We start from the raw sequence: 23,158 nt of genomic DNA, 5'->3' as shown, positions 1-23,158 counted from the left end.
GCAGCATCCAATAGAAAGGCAGATCACACCCTGCTGCCTCCAAAGTTGCGCTGCCAGATGACACCACAAAATTCGACAGCAACCAACTGAAAACAGTCCTTTTGCAGCAACAAGGCCCAGCTTTTTCAATAGGCTGCAGCATTGCTAAGCAGGGAAAACTGAGTAGGCCACACCATTCAGTAGGCCACAGGCAAAAACAAACAGAATAGGGCCTTTCACAACGGGGGTGGGTGGGGTGGGGGCACAAGGATAAGGCACAACAAAGGGAGGGGAAAAGCACATAGTCATGGGAGGGAGGGAGGGAGGGAGGACCCTGAGTCAGCCAAAGCAGTGGGGGGGGGGTTGGAACAGGGAAAACTGAGTAGGCCGCAGCATTGATAACAGGGAAAACTGAGTAGGCCTCACCATTGCCCAGTAGGCCACAGGCAAAAACAAACAGAATATGGGGCTTTCACAATGTGGTGGTGGTCACAGGGATGAGGCACAACAAAGGGAGGGGGAAAACGCATAGCCATGGAGGGGGGGGGCTGAGTCAGCCAAAGCAGTGGGAGGGGGGTTGGGACAGGGAAAAATGAGTAGGCTGTGTCACGGTCCGGTCGGCGGGCGTCAGGACCAGAGGCAAGATAGTGGTGAAGAAGCAGGAACAGGTGCAGGGCTGAGGGTCCAGCAGCAGGCAGTTGCAGGGTCAAGGAGCAAGGCAGAGGCGAAGACGAAGGTCTGGGAGTCAAGGAGCAAGGCGTTGACAAGGCGTTGACAAGGCGAAGGTCCAAGGAGCAAGGCGAAGGCTCAAGGAACAAGAAGCAAGGCGAAGGTCCAAGGGTCAAGAGCAAGGCGAAGGCGAAGCAAGGGTCCAGGAACAAGAAGCAAGGCGAAGGTCCACGGGGCAAGAGCAAGGCGAAGCAAGGGTCCAAGGAGCAAGAGTCAAGGCGTCGACAAGGCAAGGGTCCAAGGAGCAAGAGGCCAGAGGCAACCAGGCAGGGAAAGCGTTGCTGTGGCAAAGAGCTGAAGGGAAATGCTGAGATTTTATCCCTCTCAGCTCCTGCCACCAGGTGCAGTGAGATCTCAAGTGGCCTCACCTGGGTGACTACTCCTTGCCTCTCCAGCACAAGCTGAGGACTTCACCTGTGTGGCCACGCCTTGCTTCTCCAGCACAAGCTGAGGCAGGCCCCAGTCCTGCAAAGCACTACAGGCCCCAGAGCCTGACTCCTGCCCATACTCCTGCAGCAACAAGGCCCAGCTTTTTCAATAGGCTGCAGCATTGCCCAGCAGGGAAAACTGAGTAGGCCTCACCATTGCCCAGTAGGCCACAGGCAAAAACAAACAGAATATGGGACTTTCACAACGGGGGAGGGGTGGTCACAGGGATGAGGCACAAGGGAGGGGAAACACATAGCCATGGGGGGCAAGGAAGAACCCTGAGTCAGCCAAAGCAGTGGGTGGTGGGTGGGTTGGGACAGGGAAAACTGAGTGGGCCACATAATTGCCCAGCAGGGAAAACTGAGTAGGCCTCACCATTGCCCAGTAGGCCACAGACAAAAACAAACAGAATATGGGGCTTTCACAATTGGGGGGGCAGGGATGAGGCACAACAAAGGGAGAGGGGAAACACTGGGCCATGGGGGGGAAGGAAGAACCCTGAGTGGGCCAAAGCAGTGGGGGGTGGGTTGGGACAGGGAAAACTGAGTAGGCCGCAACATTGCCCAGTAGGCCACAGACAAAAACAAACAGAATATGGGCCTTTCACAGGGTGGGGGAATCACAGGGACGAGGCACAACAACGGGAGAGGGGGCTCACAGGGATGAGGCACAACAAAGGGAGGGGAGAAACACATAGCCATGGGGGGGAGGTAGGACCCTGAGTCAGCCAAAGCAGTGGGGGGGCATTTTCAGGAACACGCGTGGGTGGGGGAGTCTTATTTTTGAAACTTACAGTAGGGGAGTCAGGGTTGGGACAGGGCAGGTGAGGGGACACCGAAGGGAGACTCTGAAGGTCAATTTAACAGAAAAAAGGTCCATTTAACACAAAAACCCACAGCAACGCGTGGCCGGGCCAGCTAGTTTAATTATATAAATCAAGGGTTCAAGAACCATCTTGCCACACTCACCCATTCGAAAGTCGCACTTCCCCTTGCACACAATGCATCACTCTGACCATTCAATTTTCACTCCAGCAAAACACTCAAAACACTCAGTGATTAATAATTGTCTGCAAATCCAACAGTTGAAAAGCGAAACAGCCAGTAATTTCCTCCCCATCTCTGACCTGCGGTGATAGATTTTAATGTGAATCTGCCTGGTCTGCAGTTCCCAAACTAAGAAGTAAACTGAAGCACAGCTGTCCTACGGCACAGAAGCATCCAGTCTCTGCTTCAGGGATGGGGCAACATAGAATCATAGAATTGTAGTTGGAAGGAACCCCAAGGGCCACCTATTCTTGGCCTTTTAGTGGGCTTTCTATTTATTTATTTGTTTTATTTATTGATATATGGCTGTTCATCTGAAGATCAAAAGGTGGTTCTATCTCGATGCCTGTCTCTCCTTCTTGCCTAATGCCCTGCCTGCTGACAGCCTTGGATATTTCTAGGCCCACCAGCATAATCTGAAGTAATCTGTGACTGTCTCAACCCAACATGGCTGGTGTTCCATGCCCTTCAGATATGCCCTGTTTGGCTCAGGACACCAATATATATATATATATATATATTATTGTCGGTAGAGTAGTATTTGTGAGCTGAGCTTGAAGATACTGACAAGCTGGAACGTGTCCAGAAGAGGGCAACGAAAATGGTCAAAGGCCTGGAAACGATGCCTTATGAGGAACGGCTTAGGGAGCTGGGTATGTTTAGCCTGGAGAAGAGAAGGTTAAGGGGTGATATGATAGCCATGTTAAAATATATAAAATGATGTCATATAGAAGAGGGAGAAAGGTTGTTTTCTGCTGCTCCACAGAAGCGGACACGGAGCAATGGGTTCAAGCTACAAGAAAGAAGATTCCACCTAAACATTAGAAAGAACTTCCTGACAGTAAGAGCTGTTCGGCAGTGGAATTTGCTACCAAGGAGTGTGGTGGAGTCTCCTTCTTTGGAGGTCTTTAAGCAGAGGCTTGACAGGCATATGTCAAGAATGCTTTGATGGTGTTTCCTGCTTGGCAGGGGGTTGGACTGGATGGCCCTTGTGGTCTCTTCCAACTCTACGATTCTATGATTCTATGATAAGCAGGTTGGAAGCTGGGTACACAGAGACATGCTTGCTCTGAGCTGGATCCAAAGCTTTGACCAATGAAGAAGCAAGATTGGTTGGGGTGTTAATGCTGTGAGCCACCCCATCTTATGCTCAAGTTGTATATATGTAGGGCTGCAATATGTCTGACATTACTGGGATTTCAAATGGGAACCCCCCCCCCCCAAAAAAAAGCTTAACAACTTTCGGGTTTTCCTTAAAAAGCTCAGCGGCAACCCTATATATATGTGCAGGTAAAACCATATATCCTGAAGACACCACGGTCTCTGCTGATCTTCATTTCAAGAAAAACAAGTCCAGGGCAAGTGCCTGGAGTCTTTTGCTACTCAGAGATTGGAGTGGCATGGAAACTAAGCCTTATGAGGAACAGTTGAAGGAGCTGGGGATGTTTAGCCGGGAAAAGGGGAGACTGAGAGGTGATATGAGAGCCATCTTCAAATATCTCAAGGGTTGTCACGTGGAAGATGGAGCAAGCCTGTTTCGTCCTGCTCTGGAGGGTAGGACTTGAACCAATGGCTTCAAGTTACAAGAAAGGGGATTCCGTCTAAACTGCAGGAAGAACTTTCCGATAGAAAGAGCCATTCCCTTGGAAGGTGGCAGGCTCTCCTTCCTCAGAGGTTTTTAAGCAGAGGTTGGATGGCCATCTGTCGTAGATGCATTGCAGGGGGTTGGACTAGATGACTCTCAGGATTCCTTCCAGCTCTACAATATATATATATATATATATATATATATATATATATATATATATATGGGCAGCAGCAGCCTCACAAATGCTGGTTCCTGGCCTCAGCCTTGCAAAGAGGTGGAAACCATAGATTCTGTATATATTTGTTTTCGTGGTGGGTCTTGAGCCATCCTTTGCTGTGGGAGAAAGACGATGATCCCTCTATAATAATTACCGAGAGCGGCAAATTGCTGCGGTTGCGCAAGCTTTTTCGTTTCCCCCTGTCTTTGGGGCAGCATGAAAGGCTGATTGCTCCCAGAGGGCATGGGCCGATCTCCAAACTTTTGATTCGTGGAGCTGAGTGGAATTAATTGCAGATTTATGTTCTGCCGGCGAAGGGGGAGCGTTTCAGATCTGAGCTCTGATGTGCTGTCTTTGCTTTCTGCTGGCGGCCCTTAGGTGGTGTGCCTTTCACTCACGGCTCCATTGTTTCCCGTAGACTCTCCCTTTATTAATTAGAGGGCCTGACACCAAAGCTTGAGTAACTGAGCAGCGTGGTGCAGTTTTAATTAATCTCACTGCTGAGCCGCTGAAGGCGAACGTGTAAAAGGGTCTAGTGTGCTAGCAGTTAGACACAGCAGCGTGGCTCGTGCGAGGTCTTCTTGTGTCCACAAGTATGAGTTCCGGCCTGCTGGTGCAAAAATCTGTCTTGCCGAGCAGGCCGTTCCTTTACCTCTGATGAATCCCCCCCACTCTCTCAAAATGTTCTAGCTCTTTATCCTTTTTTTGTGTGTCTCCTGGCAATGTCTTTTTGTGTTGGACGGGGAGTCGAGGGTGAATGAGGACAGGACAAAAGGAGAGCCCTGCTGGATCATGGTAAAGCCCAGGATTCTGCCCGCCCAGTGGTCAAACAGATGCAAGCTGGGTTCAAGCGCAAGAAGCCTCTCCCCTCCTGTGGCTTCCAGCAACTGGTACTTAAAAGCATTGCCACCTCCAACCATAGCTGCCAAGTACCCCGTTGTCCCCAGGAAATCCCCGTTTTTACTTACCTTTTCCCGGTGGTCCCCCGTATCACTTCGTCTCCCGTTTTTCTCCGATATTTTCTCCTGCCAGCGGCCATTTTTTTTCTGATTTGCCCTTCTATGGGCACCCAAAATGGCCGCCGCCGGCTTCAAAAGTCGCATCTACGCATGTCCGGAAGTGCATAGATGCGACTTCCGGTGTTGGCGGTGGCCATTTTTGGTGCCCATAGATGGGCAGAGTGACACCGAAGTTGTGTCGACGCATTTCCTGACATGCGTAGAAGCGACTTTCGAAGCCGCCGGCGGCCATTTTTGGTGCCCATAGAAGGGCAAAACAACACCAGAAGTTACGTTGATGCAACTTCCGGTGTCACAGGGCTGCCGGTCCAGGACTTGGAAGGTAAGCCTCCAACTGTGGCCAAGTGTCCCTGCATGCTTGCTCATAAGAATAGCCTGCTCAGTCAGTCCAAATTCCCATGTAGCATTCTGTTCCTACAGTAGCCAACCACATACCCTTGGGAAAGTAAAAAGGTAAAGGACCTCTGCAGTGGCGGAGCTTTATGCTCTGGCACCAGGGGGCGGAGAGCAGGCTGGCACACATCCTGGGGGCATGGCACGCCATCCTGGGGGTGTGGCACATCAGCTGCAGGGGTGTGGAACCCAGTACGGGCAGGCAGGGCAGCCACAATGGCACCCCACTGGGATCGCGCTGCTGGGGACGGTGTGCTCCCCCCTACTCCTCTTCCTCCACCAGTGGACCCCTGGGCAGTTAAGTCCAGTCAAAGACAACTATGGGGTTGCGGCGCTCATCTCGCTTTCAGACCGAGGGAGCCAGCGTTTGTCCACAGATAGCTTTCCGGGTCATGTGGCCAGCATGACTGAACTGCTTTTTGCGCATGGAGGACCGGGACGAGTGCCAGAGCGCGCGGAAATGCCGTTTACCTTTCCGCCTCAGTGGTACCTATTTATCTACTTGCACTGGCATGCTTTCGAACTGCTAGGTTGGCAGGAGCTGGGACAGAGCAACAGGAGCTCACCCCGTCATGGGGATTCGAACCGCCAACCTTCCAATCAGCAAGCCCAAGAGGCTCAGTGATTTAGACCACAGTGCCACCTGCGGGAAACCAAAGAGCAGGACTTGCACAAGAGCACATTCCCCTCCTGTGGTTTTCAGCAGCTGGTATTCAGAAGCCCTGTTGCCTCCATAGGCATCATGGCATCATGGCTAGGAGCCACTGATAATTCTCCATGAATTTGTCTAATCCACTTGTAAAGCCATACAAGTTGATGGCCCTCACTGCCTCCTGGAGGAGAGTGTGTTCCATTGTTTTAACTACGCGCTGCATGAAGAAGGACTTTCCTTTATCTGTCCTGAACGTTCAATATGCCGCTTCATGTCCACGAGTTCTAGTGTTATGAGAGAGGGAGGAAAAAAACCTTTCTCTATCCACTGTCTCCATACTATGTGTAATTTTAAAAACTTTTATCATGTTGCCTCTTACCATTTCCCTAAACAAAAAAGTCCCAAATTGGCAAAAATGTATAAATCTAAATCAAATAAGTGTTGGAAATGTAAAGAGAAAGAAGGTTCGTTTTTATCATATGTGGTGGTCTTGTAGTAAGGTTAAAGCTTAGTGGGAAATGATATATAATGAAATGAAAAGGATGTTTAAAATAATGTTTGTAAAAAACAACAACAACCCAGAAGCTTTCCTTTTGGGAATTATAGGGACACAACTATCCAAACTGTATAGAAACTTAGTCGTTTATGCTACTACTAGACTACTAGACTTAGTAGTATGCTACTACTATGTTACTTGCCTCCAAAATGGAAGTAAGTAAAAGTCCCAGCAAAGGAAGAATGGATACAAAAACTTGTGGAATATGCAGAAATGGTGAAACTTACTGGAAAAATTAAGAAATAAAGACAACAACTTTTTAAAGAAAAGAATGGAAATGGTTTATTGAATATTTACAGATAAATTGTAAACAGATGAGAGCATTGGCAGGGTTATTGTAATAACCTGCAGTTTCATAAGAGTATATATCTAAAGTAGATTAATAAATGAACAAATTAAGTTAATTTGGATATGCAGATGATATTAAAAATAAATTTAAGGAACTGCGGAAAGAGGGGGGAGAAAGTCAAGTTTTAAAATGTTAAAATGACTGTAAAATTATAGAAATGTATAGACCTGAAAATTATAAATAACATTTTTAATAACAGTCCCAAACACTGCAACCTTTATTCATAGTGGACTCATACCGTCCCTTTGACTTTTCTGACGGTCCTTTTCTGAACCTTGTCCAAATAACTGGCTCTGTTAGCTGTTGATGCTAAGTCTTCTTTCACGTGTCAATTGCTGATGGACACCTCCCAGGCCCCTCCTGCTCCCGCTTCTTAGGATTCTTTATCTTTTCACTTGGCCTAGTCTAGGCAGCCATTCTCACACCTCCAGATAGAAGGTTGTTCTCAGGCAGCCCTTTAAATAGAGGACTGTCTTCTGTAAAACAGAACTCATGGCCCCTCTGCGCTTCCAATATCCATCTGACCTTTATTTTTTTATTATCGATTTTCTCTTTCTAATCACGAAAGGGCATTGCCATTTGAGCTTCGGGTAGCAGCTACATCACCTCTTCCTTGCGCTGGGGAAGAGTTGATAGCCAGCTCAGACACTAACTTTTCTCGTACCTTCAAATGCGACAGAACAGTAGCTGTATGCAGTGGTGGACCATGGCACCTCAAATTTCAGTGCCGCCCTGTGTGATGCCAAAATCCAGAGGGGGGCCCCCGCCACCTCTTGCCTTCCATTGTATGCCGCAGTCACCATGACCCAGAATATTGATGCCCACTGCGATCGTACCAGTCACTCTCTCCTAGATCTGCCTTTGCTGTATGAGTGATGTGAGTCCCCCACAATTGCTTCACGCTGATCAGTGATGCAACTCAATAGACCCAATCAGTTCTATACAATGTCATCAAATCATGGAAGGTACCCCAAGAGTCATCCAGTTCAACCCCTTGCAATTCCTACTAAAGCATCGATGACAGATGTTCACCAAACCTCTGCTTAAAAACCTCCAAGGAAGGAGAGTCCACAACCTCCCAAGGGAGTCCGTTCCACTGTCGAACAGCTCTTACTGTCGGGAAGTTCTTCCTGATGTTTAGTTGGAATCTCCCTTCTTGTCACTTGAAGCCATTGATTCGAATCCTACCCTCCAGAGCAGGGGAAAACAAGCTTGTTCCATCTTCCACTGGACAGCCTTTTTAGATATTTGAAGATGCCTATCATAGCTTCTCTTTTTCCAGGCTAAACATACCCAGCTCCTTCAACCGCTCTTCATAAGGCATGGTTTCCAGACCTTTGAGCATCTTGGCTACCCAGAACTGGACACAGAAATTTTTACCCCGCCCATCTGGCTGGGTTTCTCCACAGGGCCGTCTTAAGCACCTTTGGCGCCCTGGCGCCGTGGTGTGACGGATCCCTCCGCCGCCCCCCCCCCCGTTTTCCAGCACGACGGGCGGGTGGGCAGCTGGGCTCAGCGCGCAGCACGGTCGCCGAGGGCGCTGCTGCGCTGCCGCGTGGCGGGCGGGCGAGCTTGCTGCGCGGTGGAGCGGCCGGTGGGTGGGCAGGCGCGGCTGCGTGGTGCCCCCCCGGCGGGCCGGCGCCCTGGCGCCCTGCGCCACCTAGCCTGGCCGTAGAGCTGGCCCTGTTTCCCCAGACACTCTGGGCGGCTTCCAACAAAAGATTAAAAATACATTAAAACATCAGCCATTAAAAACTTCCCTTAACAGGGCTTCCTTCAGATGTCTTCTAAATGTCAGATAGTTAATTATTTCTTTGACATGTTTGATGGTAGGCTGTTCCACGGGGCGGGTGCCATTACTGAAAAGGCCCTCTCCCTGGTTCCCTGTAACTTCACTTCTTGCAGTGAGGGAACCACCAGAAGGCCCTCAGAGCTGGACCTCGGTGTCCGGGTTGAACGATGAGGGTGGAGACACTCCTTCAGGTATACTGGGCTGAGGCCGTTTAGGGCTTTAAAGGTCAGCACCAACACTTTGAATTGTGCTCGGAAATGTACTGGGAGCCAATGTAGGTCTTTCAGGACCGGTGTTATATGGTCTCGGAGCCCGCTCCCAGTCACCAGTCTAGCTGCTGCATTTTGGATTAGTTGCAATTTCCAGGTCACCTTCAAAGGTAGCCCCATGTAGAGTGCATTGCAGTAGTCCAAGCAAGAGATAACCAGAGCATGCAGCACTCTGGCGAGACATTCCATGGGCAGATAGGGTCTCAGCCTGTGTACCAGATGGAGCTGGTAGACAGGTTCCCTGGACACAGAATTGATCTGTGTTCTCCATGGACAGTTGTGAGTCCAGGTCTTTCAGGACCAGTGTTATGTGGACTATTACTTCCCTTGAAGTCCTACTAGAAGAGTTGCTCCAGAATCCTTTGCAATGCATTGGCCTTCCATAGCTGGTACATCAGCATGGAAAGGGATCAGCGGATGGAGAAAGGGTGGGGATCCCAGGTGGTATAGAAGAGTATTTGCAGCTGGCAGTTTGGGTAGCAACTGCATATATCAGCGTTTCTCAACCGCTGTTCCGCGGCACACAAGTGTGCCGCGAGACGCTGGCTGGTGTGCGGCGACGTGCGGCAACGAGAAGGGCGATTTGCATTGTCACGTGCCTGGCGGCCGCCAATATACAACACTGACCCACCGGAAAGCAATATTTCTCCTCTTTCCCAAAGCTCAGTGCAAACGAGCCTGGCGGCCGCCAATACTCATCACTAACCCGCAGGAAAGCAATATTTGGCAAGTGTTTCTTACAGTCATAATTATAATATAGGGCAGCACAGAGTTAAATTTTTTAACTTTTTTAATGGTGGTGTGCCTCGTGATTTTTTTCACGGAACAAGTGTGCCGTGGCCCAAAAAAGGTTGAGAAACACTGGCATATATAGTGCCCTGTGTAGGGTTGCCATATATCTGGAAGAACCTGGACATGTTCTCTTTTGGGAGGCCAACCTTTCCCATCTGGGCAGATATATACATTTTAAAGAAAATGTTCGAGGGTCTTTTTCTTACGGCTTGGGAGCGGCTCTGGCTCTGCATGCTGTTGCTGCTGCCAGCCCGAGCTGGAGAAAGAGGTGTGCAGGTGTGGCGGTGGCCCCAAACATCAGGGCCCATGTGCTTCTTTTTCCAACTTGGGGTGTCCTCTTTTTTGTTCTTCAAGATATGCCAATCCTACATTCTGGCTTCTGTCTGCATTTTAATAATAATAATAATAATAATAATAATAATAATAATAATAATAATAATATTTATACTCCGCCCATCTGGCAGCCTTCCAACAAAATATTAAAATACAATAGTCTGTTAAACATTAAAAGCTTCCCTAAACAGGGCTGCCTTCAGATGTCTTCTAAAAGTCTGGTAGTTGTTGTTCTCTTTGACATCTGGTGGGAGGGTGTTCCACAGGGCGGGTGCCACTACCAAGAAGGCCCTCTGCCTGGTTCCCTGTAACTTCGCTTCTCGCAGTGAGCATTTTTAAAAATGCTCCCAAATAGCAGAGCTAGTTATTTTTCAAGACATCATCACCATGAATCCTGGCCTGTCAGTTCATAGCTCATGTCCCGTAACATTTCTTGGAAAGTGCCCATAAGGCACAGGTGTATTCTCCTGCAATCCGTCACTCATTGCTGTTTGGGAGTTTAGTGCTGACGGGATTTGATGGTGCTTCATCAGGGCGCTGCTTCTGCCCCTCCGTGTCAGTTAAAAAAACGGCCTCACTCTGCTGACACAGGGATCCTCAGGGGGAAACGTGGCAATGACTGATGACATCGAGTTTGTCCAGCCAGTAGTAGTTTTTATTTTCCCCCTGGGCAAAACGGGCCTTTTCTGACCAACGAGGTAGCTTCAGGGAGGGCAGATGTTATCTGGAAAGCCATTTCAAAGAAAGCTGGGACTAGACAATTGTGGGTGGGTGGGGAGCTAATATGATGGGTGTGTGTGGAATAAATAAAGAAATGGTGGCATGGATTGCGAGTGAGAAAACTGTTCCTCTCACATGGAAGCTTTCCAAAGAGAAACTTCTCTGTTTTTTTCAGGTTAATGTGCCTTTGGCTTTTTAAAAAGCGTTTTATTTTTTCCCAACAGCAGCGAAAACGAGTTTGACTATAACGTTGCCATAGGAGATGTAAAATATAATTGTAAGAGCCACATTGCATACCCTGCAACATTAAAATAGTAAAGGTAAAGGGACCCCTGACCATTAGGTCCAGTCGTGACCGACTCTGGGGTTGCGCGCTCATCTCGCATTATTGGCCGAGGGAGCCGGCGTACAGCTTCCAGGTCATGTGGCCAGCATGACAAAGCCGCTTCTGGCAAACCAGAGCAGCACACAGAAACGCTGTTTACCTTCCTGCTGTAGCGGTTCCTATTTATCTACTTGCACTTTGATGTGCTTTCAAACTGCTAGGTTGGCAGGAGCTGGGACCGAGCAACGGGAGCTCACCCCGTCACAGGGATTCGAACCACCAACCTTCTGATCAGCAAGCCCTAGGCCCAGTGGTTTAACCCACAGTGCCACCTGGGAAGGGACGTCTTATTCAATAATAATAATAATAATAATAATAATAATAATAATAATGCCCCACTCATTTGACTGGGTTGCCGCAGCCACACTCAGAGGCTTCCAACATATATAAAAACATAATGAAACATTAAAGAACTTCCCTATCCAGGGCTGCCTTCAGATGTCTTCTAAAGGTTGTATAGTTGTATCTCCTTGGCTTAAGCATTGCATAACTCCATACCCTCAAACATTTCTCCGATGAAAAGAGGGACGTCCTAAGGAAAAGACGGACATTCCAGGATCAGATCAGAAACCAGGGCGGCTTCTCATACCTTCCAACATTTCTCCGATGAAAAAATAGGGATGTCCCTGTTAGGATCTCTTACACACAAGTAGGACCCTGGCAGAGACACATGCCCGACTGGCATGTTCCCTCCCTCCTGGTTGATCGTTCGTGAGCTTCAAAAGCTTTCTCCAACCCGAACATCACCGTGACTGATGCCAACTGACATCAGCACACTTAGGGATCCGCAGAGTCTTCGCAGTTGCATAACAGACCTCAGCAACTCAGCACTTGGCTAATCTATTTAATCTATTTCCTGAGCAAGTTTGCAGACGACACCAAATTGGGAGGGATGGCTAATACCCCAGAGGACAGGATCACACTTCAAAATGACCTTAACAGATTAGACAACTGGGCCAAAGCAAACAAGATGAATTTTAACAAGGAGAAATGTAAGGTACTACACTTGGGCAAAAAAAATGAAAGGCACAAATACAGGATGGGAGACACCTGGCTTGAGAGCAGTACATGTGAAAAGGATCTAGGAGTCTTGGTAGACCACAAACTTAACATGAGTCAGCAGTGTGATGCAGCAGCTAAAAAAGCCAATGCAATTCTCGGCTGCATCAATAGGAGTATAGCATCTAGATCAAGGGAAGTAATAGTACCACTGTATTCTGCTCTGGTCAGAGCTCACCTGGAGTACTGTGTCCAGTTCTGGGCACCACAGTTCAAGAAGGATACTGACAAGCTGGAACGTGTCCAGAAGAGGGCAACCAAAATGGTCAAAGGCCTGGAAACTATGCCTTATGAGGAACGGCTTAGGGAGCTGGGTATGTTTAGCCTGGAGAAGAGAAGGTTAAGGGGTGATATGATAGCCATGTTCAAATATATGAAAGGATGTCATATGGAGGAGGGAGAAAGATTGTTTTCTGCTGCTCCAGAGAAGCGGACACGGAGCAATAGATTCAAACTTCAAGAAAGAAGATTCTACCTAAACATTAGGAAGAACTTCCTGACAGTAAGAGCTGTTCGGCAGTGGAATTTGCTACCAAGGAGTGTGGTGAAGTCTCCTTCTTTGGAGGTCTTTAAGCAGAGGCTTGACAGGCATATGTCAAGAATGCTTTGATGGTGTTTCCTGCTTCGCAGGGGGTTGGACTGGATGGCCCTTGTGGTCTCTTCCAACTCTATGATTCTATGATTCTATGATTCTATTTTATTTACATATAATACACTTGGAGCACTGCAACATGGCTCCCTCTCTCTCCGGCATCAGGCAGCAAAGAGAGTGAACAAAGGACAATAGTCCCACTTCATGGAACACAGTAACACAAACATCCTGTCTTCGTCACTTCCCACTGTGTGGAGTCAAAACATACACAGTCATTTGATAGACAACAATCCCATGAATGCAAACACAGGGAATGAATCTCTAACAGTCCCATTCCATAATGATGATTTTACTATTTATACTCCACACATCTTATTGGGTTGCCCCAGCAATCTGGGCAGCTTCCAACATATATAAAAACATAATATAACAACCAATAAAACATAATTGAATCAGAAACCGGGATGGCTTCTCTAAATCAGGGATGTCCCTGGAAAATAGGGACAATTGGCTTTTTACTTTTTTCAGCATTGACTGTTTTCAAGAGCAGCTATCTGGGTCTTGCTGTATTGGGTATCATAGTGAAATTCCTCGGCCTTCCCATTTCAAAAATCTAAAATCCTTGTGGCTTAGGATGTGAGAACACGTGGATTAAAAGGGGGGGCATTGTTGGAGTCCAACTCCTATCACCCTTTTGACCATTGGCCATTTGTTTGGGACTGGAGGGCCACAGATATTCTCCATCCCCGGTGTAAGGGATGTGAGACTAGAACCCAGAGCAGGAAGGAGGAGCACATCTAGGAAATGTGGGCCGGAAGGAATTGATCTTCTCCAACACTTTTCCACCCAGGGTTTCAATTATTTTCCTTTGCCTTTTGGCCCTGCTTCTTGCCCAGGTCAAACTGCTGGCGTTCATTATTTTGATTCCGTGTCGTTCAGGAGCAGGAGTATGTCTTAGGGGAAGGGAAAAGATGACTGAATAGGGAATAATATAGAAGCTTTATAAAATGGTGTGAAGAGACAGAGAAAAAAGAAAACATGATTCATCCTCTTCCAAAATGGGGGAAGGGAGAGGAGTAATTACCATTTGCCAAAATGAGCTGGTGCTGTGAAGATTAAGAAAAAGCAGTATTTCTGTGTGTGAAAGGAATCACAGATTTGTAAAGGGACCACAAGGGTCATCTAGTCCAAACCCCCTGCAATGCAGGAATCTTTTTTGCCCAATGTGGGGCCTGAACCCACAACCCTGAGATGAAGAGTCTCAAGCTCTACTGACTGAGCTACCCCAGGCATGTAAAGAACGAGGGGACACCCAGTGTTGCAAACAGTCGGGTTTCTTGTTTTTGCAGGTCTCCACCTGCAACTTACCTTCTTGTGCCCTTCGGGGAAACTGGTTGCCCCAATTGAGTTTATATTATGAACAAGGGAGCATTACGCAAACCTTTTACAGCATGCAGTTGTGTGAATATGGAAAATGCCAGAGTACTCTGGCCTTGGTTCCTCGACTTCAGAGTAACCGCCTCATCAGTGACCTTGGAATTGCTCTCTGGTTGGTTTCTTCCTTAGGGAATAGCAGAAGGAAACTCAACTTTGTGCAGATTGGGAAAGTGTGTGTGGAGCTGCATGACTTGCAGGAATCCCTCTGAATCCGACTGAGCTGCTTTTCCGTGACAGCAATTACGCCCTTAACAGGAATCTCAGGGCCCTGAAAGGAACGGCTCTTCTGTGTAACCTTGACTCCACAAAGGCGGCTTTATTTACCTGCTCTCCTCTCCTTGTGGCACCTCCGGGAAATCAGAGGAGGAGCCATCCCTTGAATTCACGCAACTTGATTCTTTGAAATGTCATTGCCAAGAGTGTTGGCGTGTGGTGGAGGTGTCCCACTGGACTAGAGAAAGCTCCATGGTCATCACAGCGTGGGAGGGAAGCATTTTTAGCACCAAGAGGCTCGGGCTGGAAATGGGTCAGATGTGGGAGAATGGCTGTAAATATGCCCATAGAAAACTATGGTACTTTTTCCTTAATAGTGGGGGGAAATCACTTGAAACTACAGTATAGGATGCCTGCTCATCAGTAGTGGCACGATTTTTATCACACAAAGTGATCCGTAAACTCTTGCATTAGAAGGTACCTTATGCCGTCTTTTGTGTTCCATCTACTGCTTTAGTTTAATGATCAGGGACCACAGTTCACTTATCTGGGACCACAGAGAGAGCCTCTTTGGTGGTCGAACCTAGGGATGGGAAGAAAATTGATTCAGTTGACGTATAAAGGCAAACCTACCTAGTTCGTCCTTTCCAAAACATGGCTGTCCTTCAAAATTTTGCAGTGCAGACTGTGAGCCAAGTACTATGTAAACGTAAAAGTGAAGGGACACCTGACCCTTAGTCCAGTCACGGACGACTCTGGGGTTGCGGCGCTCATCTCGCTTTACTGGCCGAGAGAGCTGGCGTACAGCTTCCGGGTCATGTGGTCAGCATGACTAAGCCGCTTCTAGCGAACCAGAGCAGCACATGGAAATGCCATCTCCCTTCCCACCGTAGCGATACCTACTTATCTACTTGCACTGGTGTGCTTTCAAACTGCTAGGTTGGCAGGAGCTGGGACCGAGCAACGGGAACTCACCCCGTCACGGGGATTCGAACCGCTGACCTTCCGATCGGCAAGCCCTAGGCTCTGTGGTTTAACCCACAGTGCCACCCGTGCTGTACTATGTACAGAAATGCTTATCTTAGGGTAAAGTGTGCAGGAAAATGCATATTGTGTCGGGGGGGAAATGGATTTGCAAAAATGTGCCTATAATGCAAAATCGCACACAAATATGTGCATGCTAAGAGACATTTGCTGGTGAGTTCTCATTAGAACTTTAAAAAACAACATGTAAAGTGATGTAGAGAACTGAAAGAAGGTTTAGAGAAGTGGGAAGCAGAAATGGGCAGAGTCACCCATTACTGGGCTATAGAACTTTCTCCCAAGAGTGGTTCATCTTGTCTCTTATTGGGTTTTCACCAAATGGTGAAAACCTGCCATAGATGCCATTTACCTTCCCACCAGAGCGGTACCTATTTATCTACTTGCACTGGTGTGCTTTCGAAGGGCTATATATGGAAGCCTTTGATCACCTGTTTCCGTATTCTGTTGCTGACTTTATTGTTCCCAGTTTTAACGAGAGCATTTAATATGCGTTCCATTTCACAATAGCCTTTTTTATAATGTTCCTGAATTTTATGCACGACGTGCTTTTAATTTTTATTGTTGTTCGTTACCTTGAACTTCCTGGAAAGGCAGGGGATGCGCGTTTGTTAAACATGAATACAAATAAACAAGTCATTTACTGAACCAGACCCTTGGTCCATTTAGCTTAGCGTTGTGTACTACGAATGGAAGCAGCTCTCCAAAGCCATTTTCCACTGCTATTTATTGCATTTTTTATCCCACCTTTCCCACCAAGGAGTTCAAGGTGGTGCGAATTGTTCCCTCACTCATTTAATCCCAACGGCCCTGTGAGGTAGGTCAGGTGAGAAGCTGTGAATGGCCCAAGGTCACCCAGCGAGCTTTGTGGTCGAGTGGGGATTTGAACCCAAGTCTCCCAGTCGCTCAGATTCGGGAAGAGGTAGACTCCACCGTGGGAGCAGGGCCGGGGCGGGGGAGTGCTAGAGTCCTGTCTAGTCAAGTTTTGTGGGATCAATTTCAATCTGTTACCTCCGAGGATGTGGACAGGCTGCTTAGACGAATGAAACCAACCACCTGTCTCCTTGATCCTTGCCCATCCTGGCTTATAAAAGCTAGCCAGGAAGGGCTGGGCGATGGGCTTCGCGGGCTGGTAAATGCTTCTCTCCATGAGGGAGCCTTCCCAGACCCGCTGAAAGAGGCGGTTATTAAACCGCTTCTTAAAAAACCATCTTTAGATCCGGCCAATATGGCCAACTATCGCCCAGTCTCAAATCTTCCATTCTTGGGCAAGGTGATTGAGCGAGTGGTTGCGGAACAACTCCAGGCACGCCTGGAAGAAGCGGACCATTTGGATCCCTTCCAGTCAGGATTCAGGCCTCATCATGGGACTGAAACTGCCTTGGTCGCACTGGTCGATGATCTCCGGCGGGCTAGGGACAAAGGTAAGAGCTGTTTCCTTGTTCTGCTGGATCTCTCAGCGGCTTTTGACACCATCGACCATAACATCCTTCTGGACCGTCTAGAGGGCTTGGGAGCTGGGGGCACTGTCATGCAGTGGTTCCGCTCCTTCCTCCTGGGCCGTGTTCAGAAAGTGGTGGTGGGGGATGAGTGTTCAGACCCCTGGGCGCTCACTTGTGGGGTGCCTCAGGGTTCTGTCCTCTCCCCCATGCTTTTTAACATCTATATGCAGCCGCTGGGAGAGATCATCAGGGGGTTTGGGCTGGGTGTCCATCAGTATGCTGATGATACCCAGCTCTACCTCTCTTTTAAATCAGAACCAGTGAAGGCGGTGAAGGTCCTGTGTGAGTGCTTGGAGGCGGTTGGAGGATGGATGGCGGCTAACAGATTGAGATTGAATCCTGACAAGACAGAAGTACTGTTTGTGGGGGACAGGAGGCGGGCGGGTGTGGAGGACTCCCTGGTCCTGAATGGGGTAACTGTGCCCCTGAAAGACCAGGTGCGCAGCCTGGGAGTCATTTTAGACTCACAGCTGTCCATGGAGGCACAGGTCAACTCCGTGTCCAGGGCAGCTGTTTATCAGCTCCATCTGGTATGCAGGCTGAGTCCCTACCTGCCCACTGACTGTCTCTCCAGAGTGGTGCATGCTCTAGTTATCTCTCGCTTGGACTACTGCAATGCGCTCTACGTGGGGCTACCTTTGAAGGTGACCCAGAAACTACAACTAATCCAGAATGCGGCAGCTAGACTGGTGACTGGGAGCGGCCGCCGAGATCACATAACACCGGTCCTAAAAGACCTACATTGGCTCCCAGTACGTTTCCGAGCACAATTCAAAGTGTTGGTGTTGACCTTTAAAGCCCTAAACGGCCTCGGTCCGGTATACCTGAAGGAGCGTCTCCACCCCCATCGTTCTGCCCGGACACTGAGGTCCAGCTCCGAGGGCCTTCTGGCGGTTCCCTCATTACGAGAAGCCAAGTTACAGGGAACCAGGCAGAGGGCCTTCTCGGTAGTGGCACCCACCCTGTGGAATGCCCTCCCACTAGAGGTCAAAGAGAACAATTACCAGACCTTTAGAAGGCATCTCAAGGCAGCCCTGTTTAGGGAAGCTTTTAATGTTTGATGGATTTCTGTATTTTAGAATTTCTGTTTTTTTGGAAGCCGCCCAGAGTGGCTGGGGGAACCCGGCCAGATGGGCGGGGTATAAATAATAAATTATTATTATTATTATTATTATTATTATTATTATTATTATTATCCCAGGTACTTAGTCCAACACTCTAACTACTATGCCATGCTGGCTCTCCTAGGGTGAACTATGAACTCAATATGTACTCTTAGGCAAGTCACACTCTCTCTCCAATGCACACTCACCTGAGTCAACTTGAAACACCTAGACCAGGCATCCCCAAACTGCGGCCCTCCAGATGTTTTGGCCTACAACTCCCATGATCCCTAGCTAACAGGACCAGTGGTCGGGGAAGATGGGAATTGTAATCCAAAACATCTGGAGGGCCGAAGTTTGGGAGTGCCTGACCTAGACCCACCTTACAGAGTTGTTGGATGAATTACTGAGATTCTTCATTCATTTATATAATATATGCAGGGTGCTTTGAACACTCATCAAGGACTTAGTATTGTCATCACTCAGCCTAACCTGCCTTACAGGGCTGTGAGGACAAACTCCATGCATACCATGCTACAAAACCCTTGGAGGAATTGTGGGGTACCTGATGCTTTGAATTCTCCCCTCTCCAAATCCATCTTGCCCAACCTAGTGGTTCTGAAGTATCCTGCCAAATATGGAAAGGAACACCACCAGTGTACGGTTTTCAGTCTACGATGCCACCTCGTTTGAGGTCCACCACCCTCTTCCCAAAGAGCCAGGCTCTTCTTCCTGCTGCTCGCATTGTCTCACCTACGGTGCCCTCTGATTGCTCAAGCCGAGCTCTACTGACACATCCATCTCCTGTAAGTTTCCAGTGCAGCCCAGTTTTGTGCAGGCTTCTTCAGAAGCAAGGCTGTGTCCAACAGGACTTACTCCTGAGGGAGCGTGCATAGGCTTGCAGACCTCTGGGGCTGAGCTGATTTCTTCTTCTTGCAGAAAAAGCAGTTCTGCCTGAAAACTGAAAGCAACAAGTGGGGACCTTTGAACACTCTTGGGGAGCGCAAAGGTGATGCGCAGTGTTTTGGCTTGGGGGGGGGAGGGCTTTTGGAATGGGAGGTGGCAGAACAGGAGCAGAGAGCGAGCTCTTAAAAGAAAAGAGAATAGAATAAAAAGTACAGAGCAGAACCAGGCGGTTCCATCCCTTATTAGGCGGGACAGAAATGTTGCAATGTCACTGGAACTTATACCTTGTTGTTGTTGTTATTGTTGTTGATCACTTGCCCTTCACCATAAAGAGAAGGTGAGTCCTAAAAAATACACCTGAAGTGCCAAAGGCACTTAAAGAGCTGCGTCTTCAGCATCCTCTGGAAGCTGTACAATGGAGGTGCCAGACATATCTCTGAGGGAAAATAGTTCCACAGCTTAGGGGCCATCACAGAGAAGGCCCTCTCCTGGGCCACCACCACCTCAAGCCTTTGAGGGTGGAGGAACTACCCTCTGCTGATCTCAGCACCCAAAAGGGTCTGTAGGGAAGGGGGTGGTCTTTCAGACATTTGCGGCCCGAGTCGTGCATGTGGTGGGTGCAAATGACCTTCGTTCTGTGACCTTGGCAAGAGTCCTTCGCATATTCCTTTGCATCCTTATTACCCACCTGGAAGGAACCTTTTCTCTTTCGCTATGGGCCTGATTCATTGTAAGGAAGCTTCCAGGCTCCTTTGGATGGAAGCAGCACTCTGAGCCCCCGCTGCTTTACTGGGAGGGATACGTGAATAGGTTTTGAGTCTCCAGGGCTTCATGACACTGTCTGGAATTGCAAACCAAACGCAAACTAAGCGTGACTCTTCTCCCCTTGTTGCCCACAGCTCACCCGAGTGCCGGTGGAGTCCTGCGGACAGTACAAAAGCTGCAGCGCGTGCCTGGGCTCGGGGGACCCCCACTGCGGATGGTGTGTGCTCCACAACGCGTAAGTGTGCGGGTCGCAGGGTCGAGGGGTGGGGGGTGGGGGCACTGCAGGGGCAGCAGGTCCTGGGCCTTCCTTCCCCTCTCCTTCCTCCCCAACCTCACGTTTTCTCGCTGCCGGCTGTGACACAGAACAAAGCTGCAAATGGACACAGCTGTCCCTGGTGGGACAAAGGCAGTCATTTGGAAAGACAGCCTGAGAGTTCCAGATCCAGAAAGAGAGAGGCAGGGTTGCTTTCGGAAGATGGGAAAATGTGTCCTTTGGTAGAATTTAAGGACAAAAACAATTGTCACGGCGAAGGTCAGGTAACTTGTCCCCTGCTGCCTCAGCTCACATGAACTGAGCCCAAACAAAAAGCATTCTGTGTGGTGCCTTTGAGACTAAGGGACCATCTATCCTATAGACTTAAACTGGTCTATTAATTAAAATATTTAATTTCCTTTGCAACAGACCCCTTCTCCTGCAGCATAGGCTTCTGTCTGTTTGTAGCTTGCTAGGATCTGTATTGCTTAAGTGGACTTGTGGGGATCTGGTAGGGAGCGGGGAGCTGCCTCTCAGCAGCGGGATCACATATGCGTGCTGCCCGAGCCTCTGATGCATCGAGGTGGTCCGGCAAACGCCCTCTAAGATGCCAAACCAGGCCTGGAGGTAGAATTTGCACTGCACTCCGAGCCTTGATGGAAACATATGCTGCTGCTTTTGCTCTCTCTGCAGGCAGTCTCCAGGACTGATGTCCAGAAGAGCAATTTGCAGCTTACACTGTTTCAAAGGCTACCCCAGGGCGCCAGCAGTCAATGCAAAAGCAGCCGTGAGACCGCTGGAGAGAGCTCTGGCTATTGGATACATTGCCTTCCTTTCCTGAGTCCCTCCTCTGCTTGAGAAAGACTGACTTCTCTTTCCAAGGGGCGGCCCGGCATGGATCGGGGAATTGATTTCTGCGACTCTTCTGTCCTAACCTTACAGGGGGGAATTTGATTCCGTGTGCGCGGGGGTGGGGGAGAGAAAAGGCAGCTTGGAAAATAAGGGGGCATTGATTGGGTTTTACGTGGCAAAGAGGGGGATTTGGGGAAAGCGGGCCATCAAAGCTTCAGAGTACAGTATCTTTCGCCTGCATCTAATTCTCAGGTGCTCTCCTCCATCTCCTCTCTCCGCCTCCCGTCGCCCAACACACACACACACACACACACACACACACACACACACACACACAGCATCCAAAGCCTCAGAGGCCACGGTACAGAGGCCTCTTTAACCTGCAATGTCTTGCTTGGGGGGGGGGTGCAAATCGGAAAGATGTCCAATTAGCTGCCATGGAGGTCTCCGGGGGAGGGGAGGGGAGGCAAAAAGGGAAACCTGACTGAAAAATGAATAGCTGGCTTAGGAAGGAGAGAGAGAAGGAAGGAGGAACACTCTGCCTAGGCAACCGTGGTGAGCAATGTCTGAACGCAAGGTCGCGGCAGTGCCATGGGACTGGAGGGGCATCTTCTGATTGGACCAAAGGGTATTGCCTCTTGGAAAGGACTATGCCTGAATGCAGAATCTAGTGCCCAGCAGGGTACCATTTCGCTGCCTGCCAGCTACACTCCTCTGCTCCCTCTTTTGAAGGCCTCTGTATACAAGGCCCGATTCCTGGAGGGTCTTGTCTCCTTGCAATACCTGGAAGACTGGGGTTTGCCTGCAAGCTGCGACCATGTTATCCCTTGGCACTTGATAGCTGTGTTTTTAGATTCCTCCTGTCTCCTTCTTGACTTCCACAATCACTGGCTTGGCCAGATAGAGTATCTTGTCTTCTCTTGCCACTGCTGTTGGCCCAGCAACAGAGGACTGTGATGTCACAATTCCCTGTGACATCACAGCTCGTCAGCCAACTGCATCCACCAATCAGGTGTCCTACATCCTAGAACACATAGTTTTCCCTTTTCTCGCGAGGAAGCCTATTCAGCATAAGGGAATTTCCCTTTAAAAAAGGGAGAACTTGACAGCTATGCCTAGAACATCCTTTGTTAAGTTGAAGGTAAAACGTGCTTCCCTTAAAAACAAAATCAATGAGGACACAGAGCTCAAGCAGTTGGCAGCCAGGACTCATTGCCTTGAATAAACCGCCTAGGGGGAGACATAATAAGGAAACTCCTCCCATGGGGCTTTCAGATCAGGGAATGTGGACACCTGGGGAGGCTGCAGCACCTGGGGAGGCTGCAGAGGATAGTTTAAACATGTCATCCTCAATCACCTCACAATGACAGAGCAAGCTCAGGTAATTCTTCATGCAACACATAATTAAACTGTGGAACTCGCTTCCAGAGGAGGCACTGATGACCATTAACCTGGAGGGCTTTCAAAGAGGATTGGATTAATTTATGGAGGGATAGGGCTGTTGATGGCTGCTAGCCATGATGGAGGATGTGCTCCGCCTTAACCCTGCACCTGTTGTAAGCCAGAAAATAACTTATCTCCTGAGTTTATGCCAATAAAACTCAGAAACGTGAGGAGTTAGGAGTCTAACTCCTGCTCGGCAGGGGGTTGGACTGGATGGCCCTTGTGGTCTCCTCCAACTCTATGATTCTATGATTCTAACGTTGTTTATTGCGAAGCAATAGGTTACAGTCGGATCATTCCGCAAAACTGCAATCCTGCCCGGTGGTCCAGGCAGTGGTATTTATAACATTCAAACAAAGCATTTCAATTTTCACCAATCATATACATCATTACCTCATTTCATGTTTAATATACATGCGCAATAAGCACTGGCAATTTCTGCTGATTTATTTCTGATTCCCACTGTGTTCTGTTACATTGTGTTAGTGTGCATCTTGGGAACCTATGTTATGTGTAGCCATTTGCACCATGTAACAACTTATGTTCTAGCTTTCGTCTGTATCTTTGTGATTCACATATTAGCTGTATTTCTGCCCCAATGTGGGACGGCAACTTGCAAAATCATCAGTTTCATAAAGTAAGAGGCTACCATAGCTTCTCAATTAGAAGCACACTCAAGGATTTACAGGGGTACACATTATCAGATTTATTGTGGCCCTTTGGGCCACTGCCACACACCTGCTG

At 48.6% G+C, this 23,158-nt stretch overlaps 1 protein-coding gene across 1 annotated transcript in view; it reads left to right on the top strand.

The window, feature by feature from the left end:
• PLXNA4 (plexin A4) overlaps positions 1 to 23,158 on the top strand; it is a 584,028-nt gene that overhangs the window by 355,945 nt on the left and 204,925 nt on the right. Inside the window, exon 5 of the mRNA XM_060279222.1 lies at positions 20,001 to 20,101. Within this exon, the coding sequence (XP_060135205.1) occupies positions 20,001 to 20,101 (101 nt within the window). The remainder of the gene's footprint in view (positions 1 to 20,000; positions 20,102 to 23,158) is intronic.

Source organism: Zootoca vivipara, chromosome 10 (genome assembly GCF_963506605.1).
Source record: "Zootoca vivipara chromosome 10, rZooViv1.1, whole genome shotgun sequence".
Lineage (NCBI taxonomy): Eukaryota > Metazoa > Chordata > Lepidosauria > Squamata > Lacertidae > Zootoca > Zootoca vivipara.
This window is presented reverse-complemented; position numbering and strand designations above follow the sequence as displayed.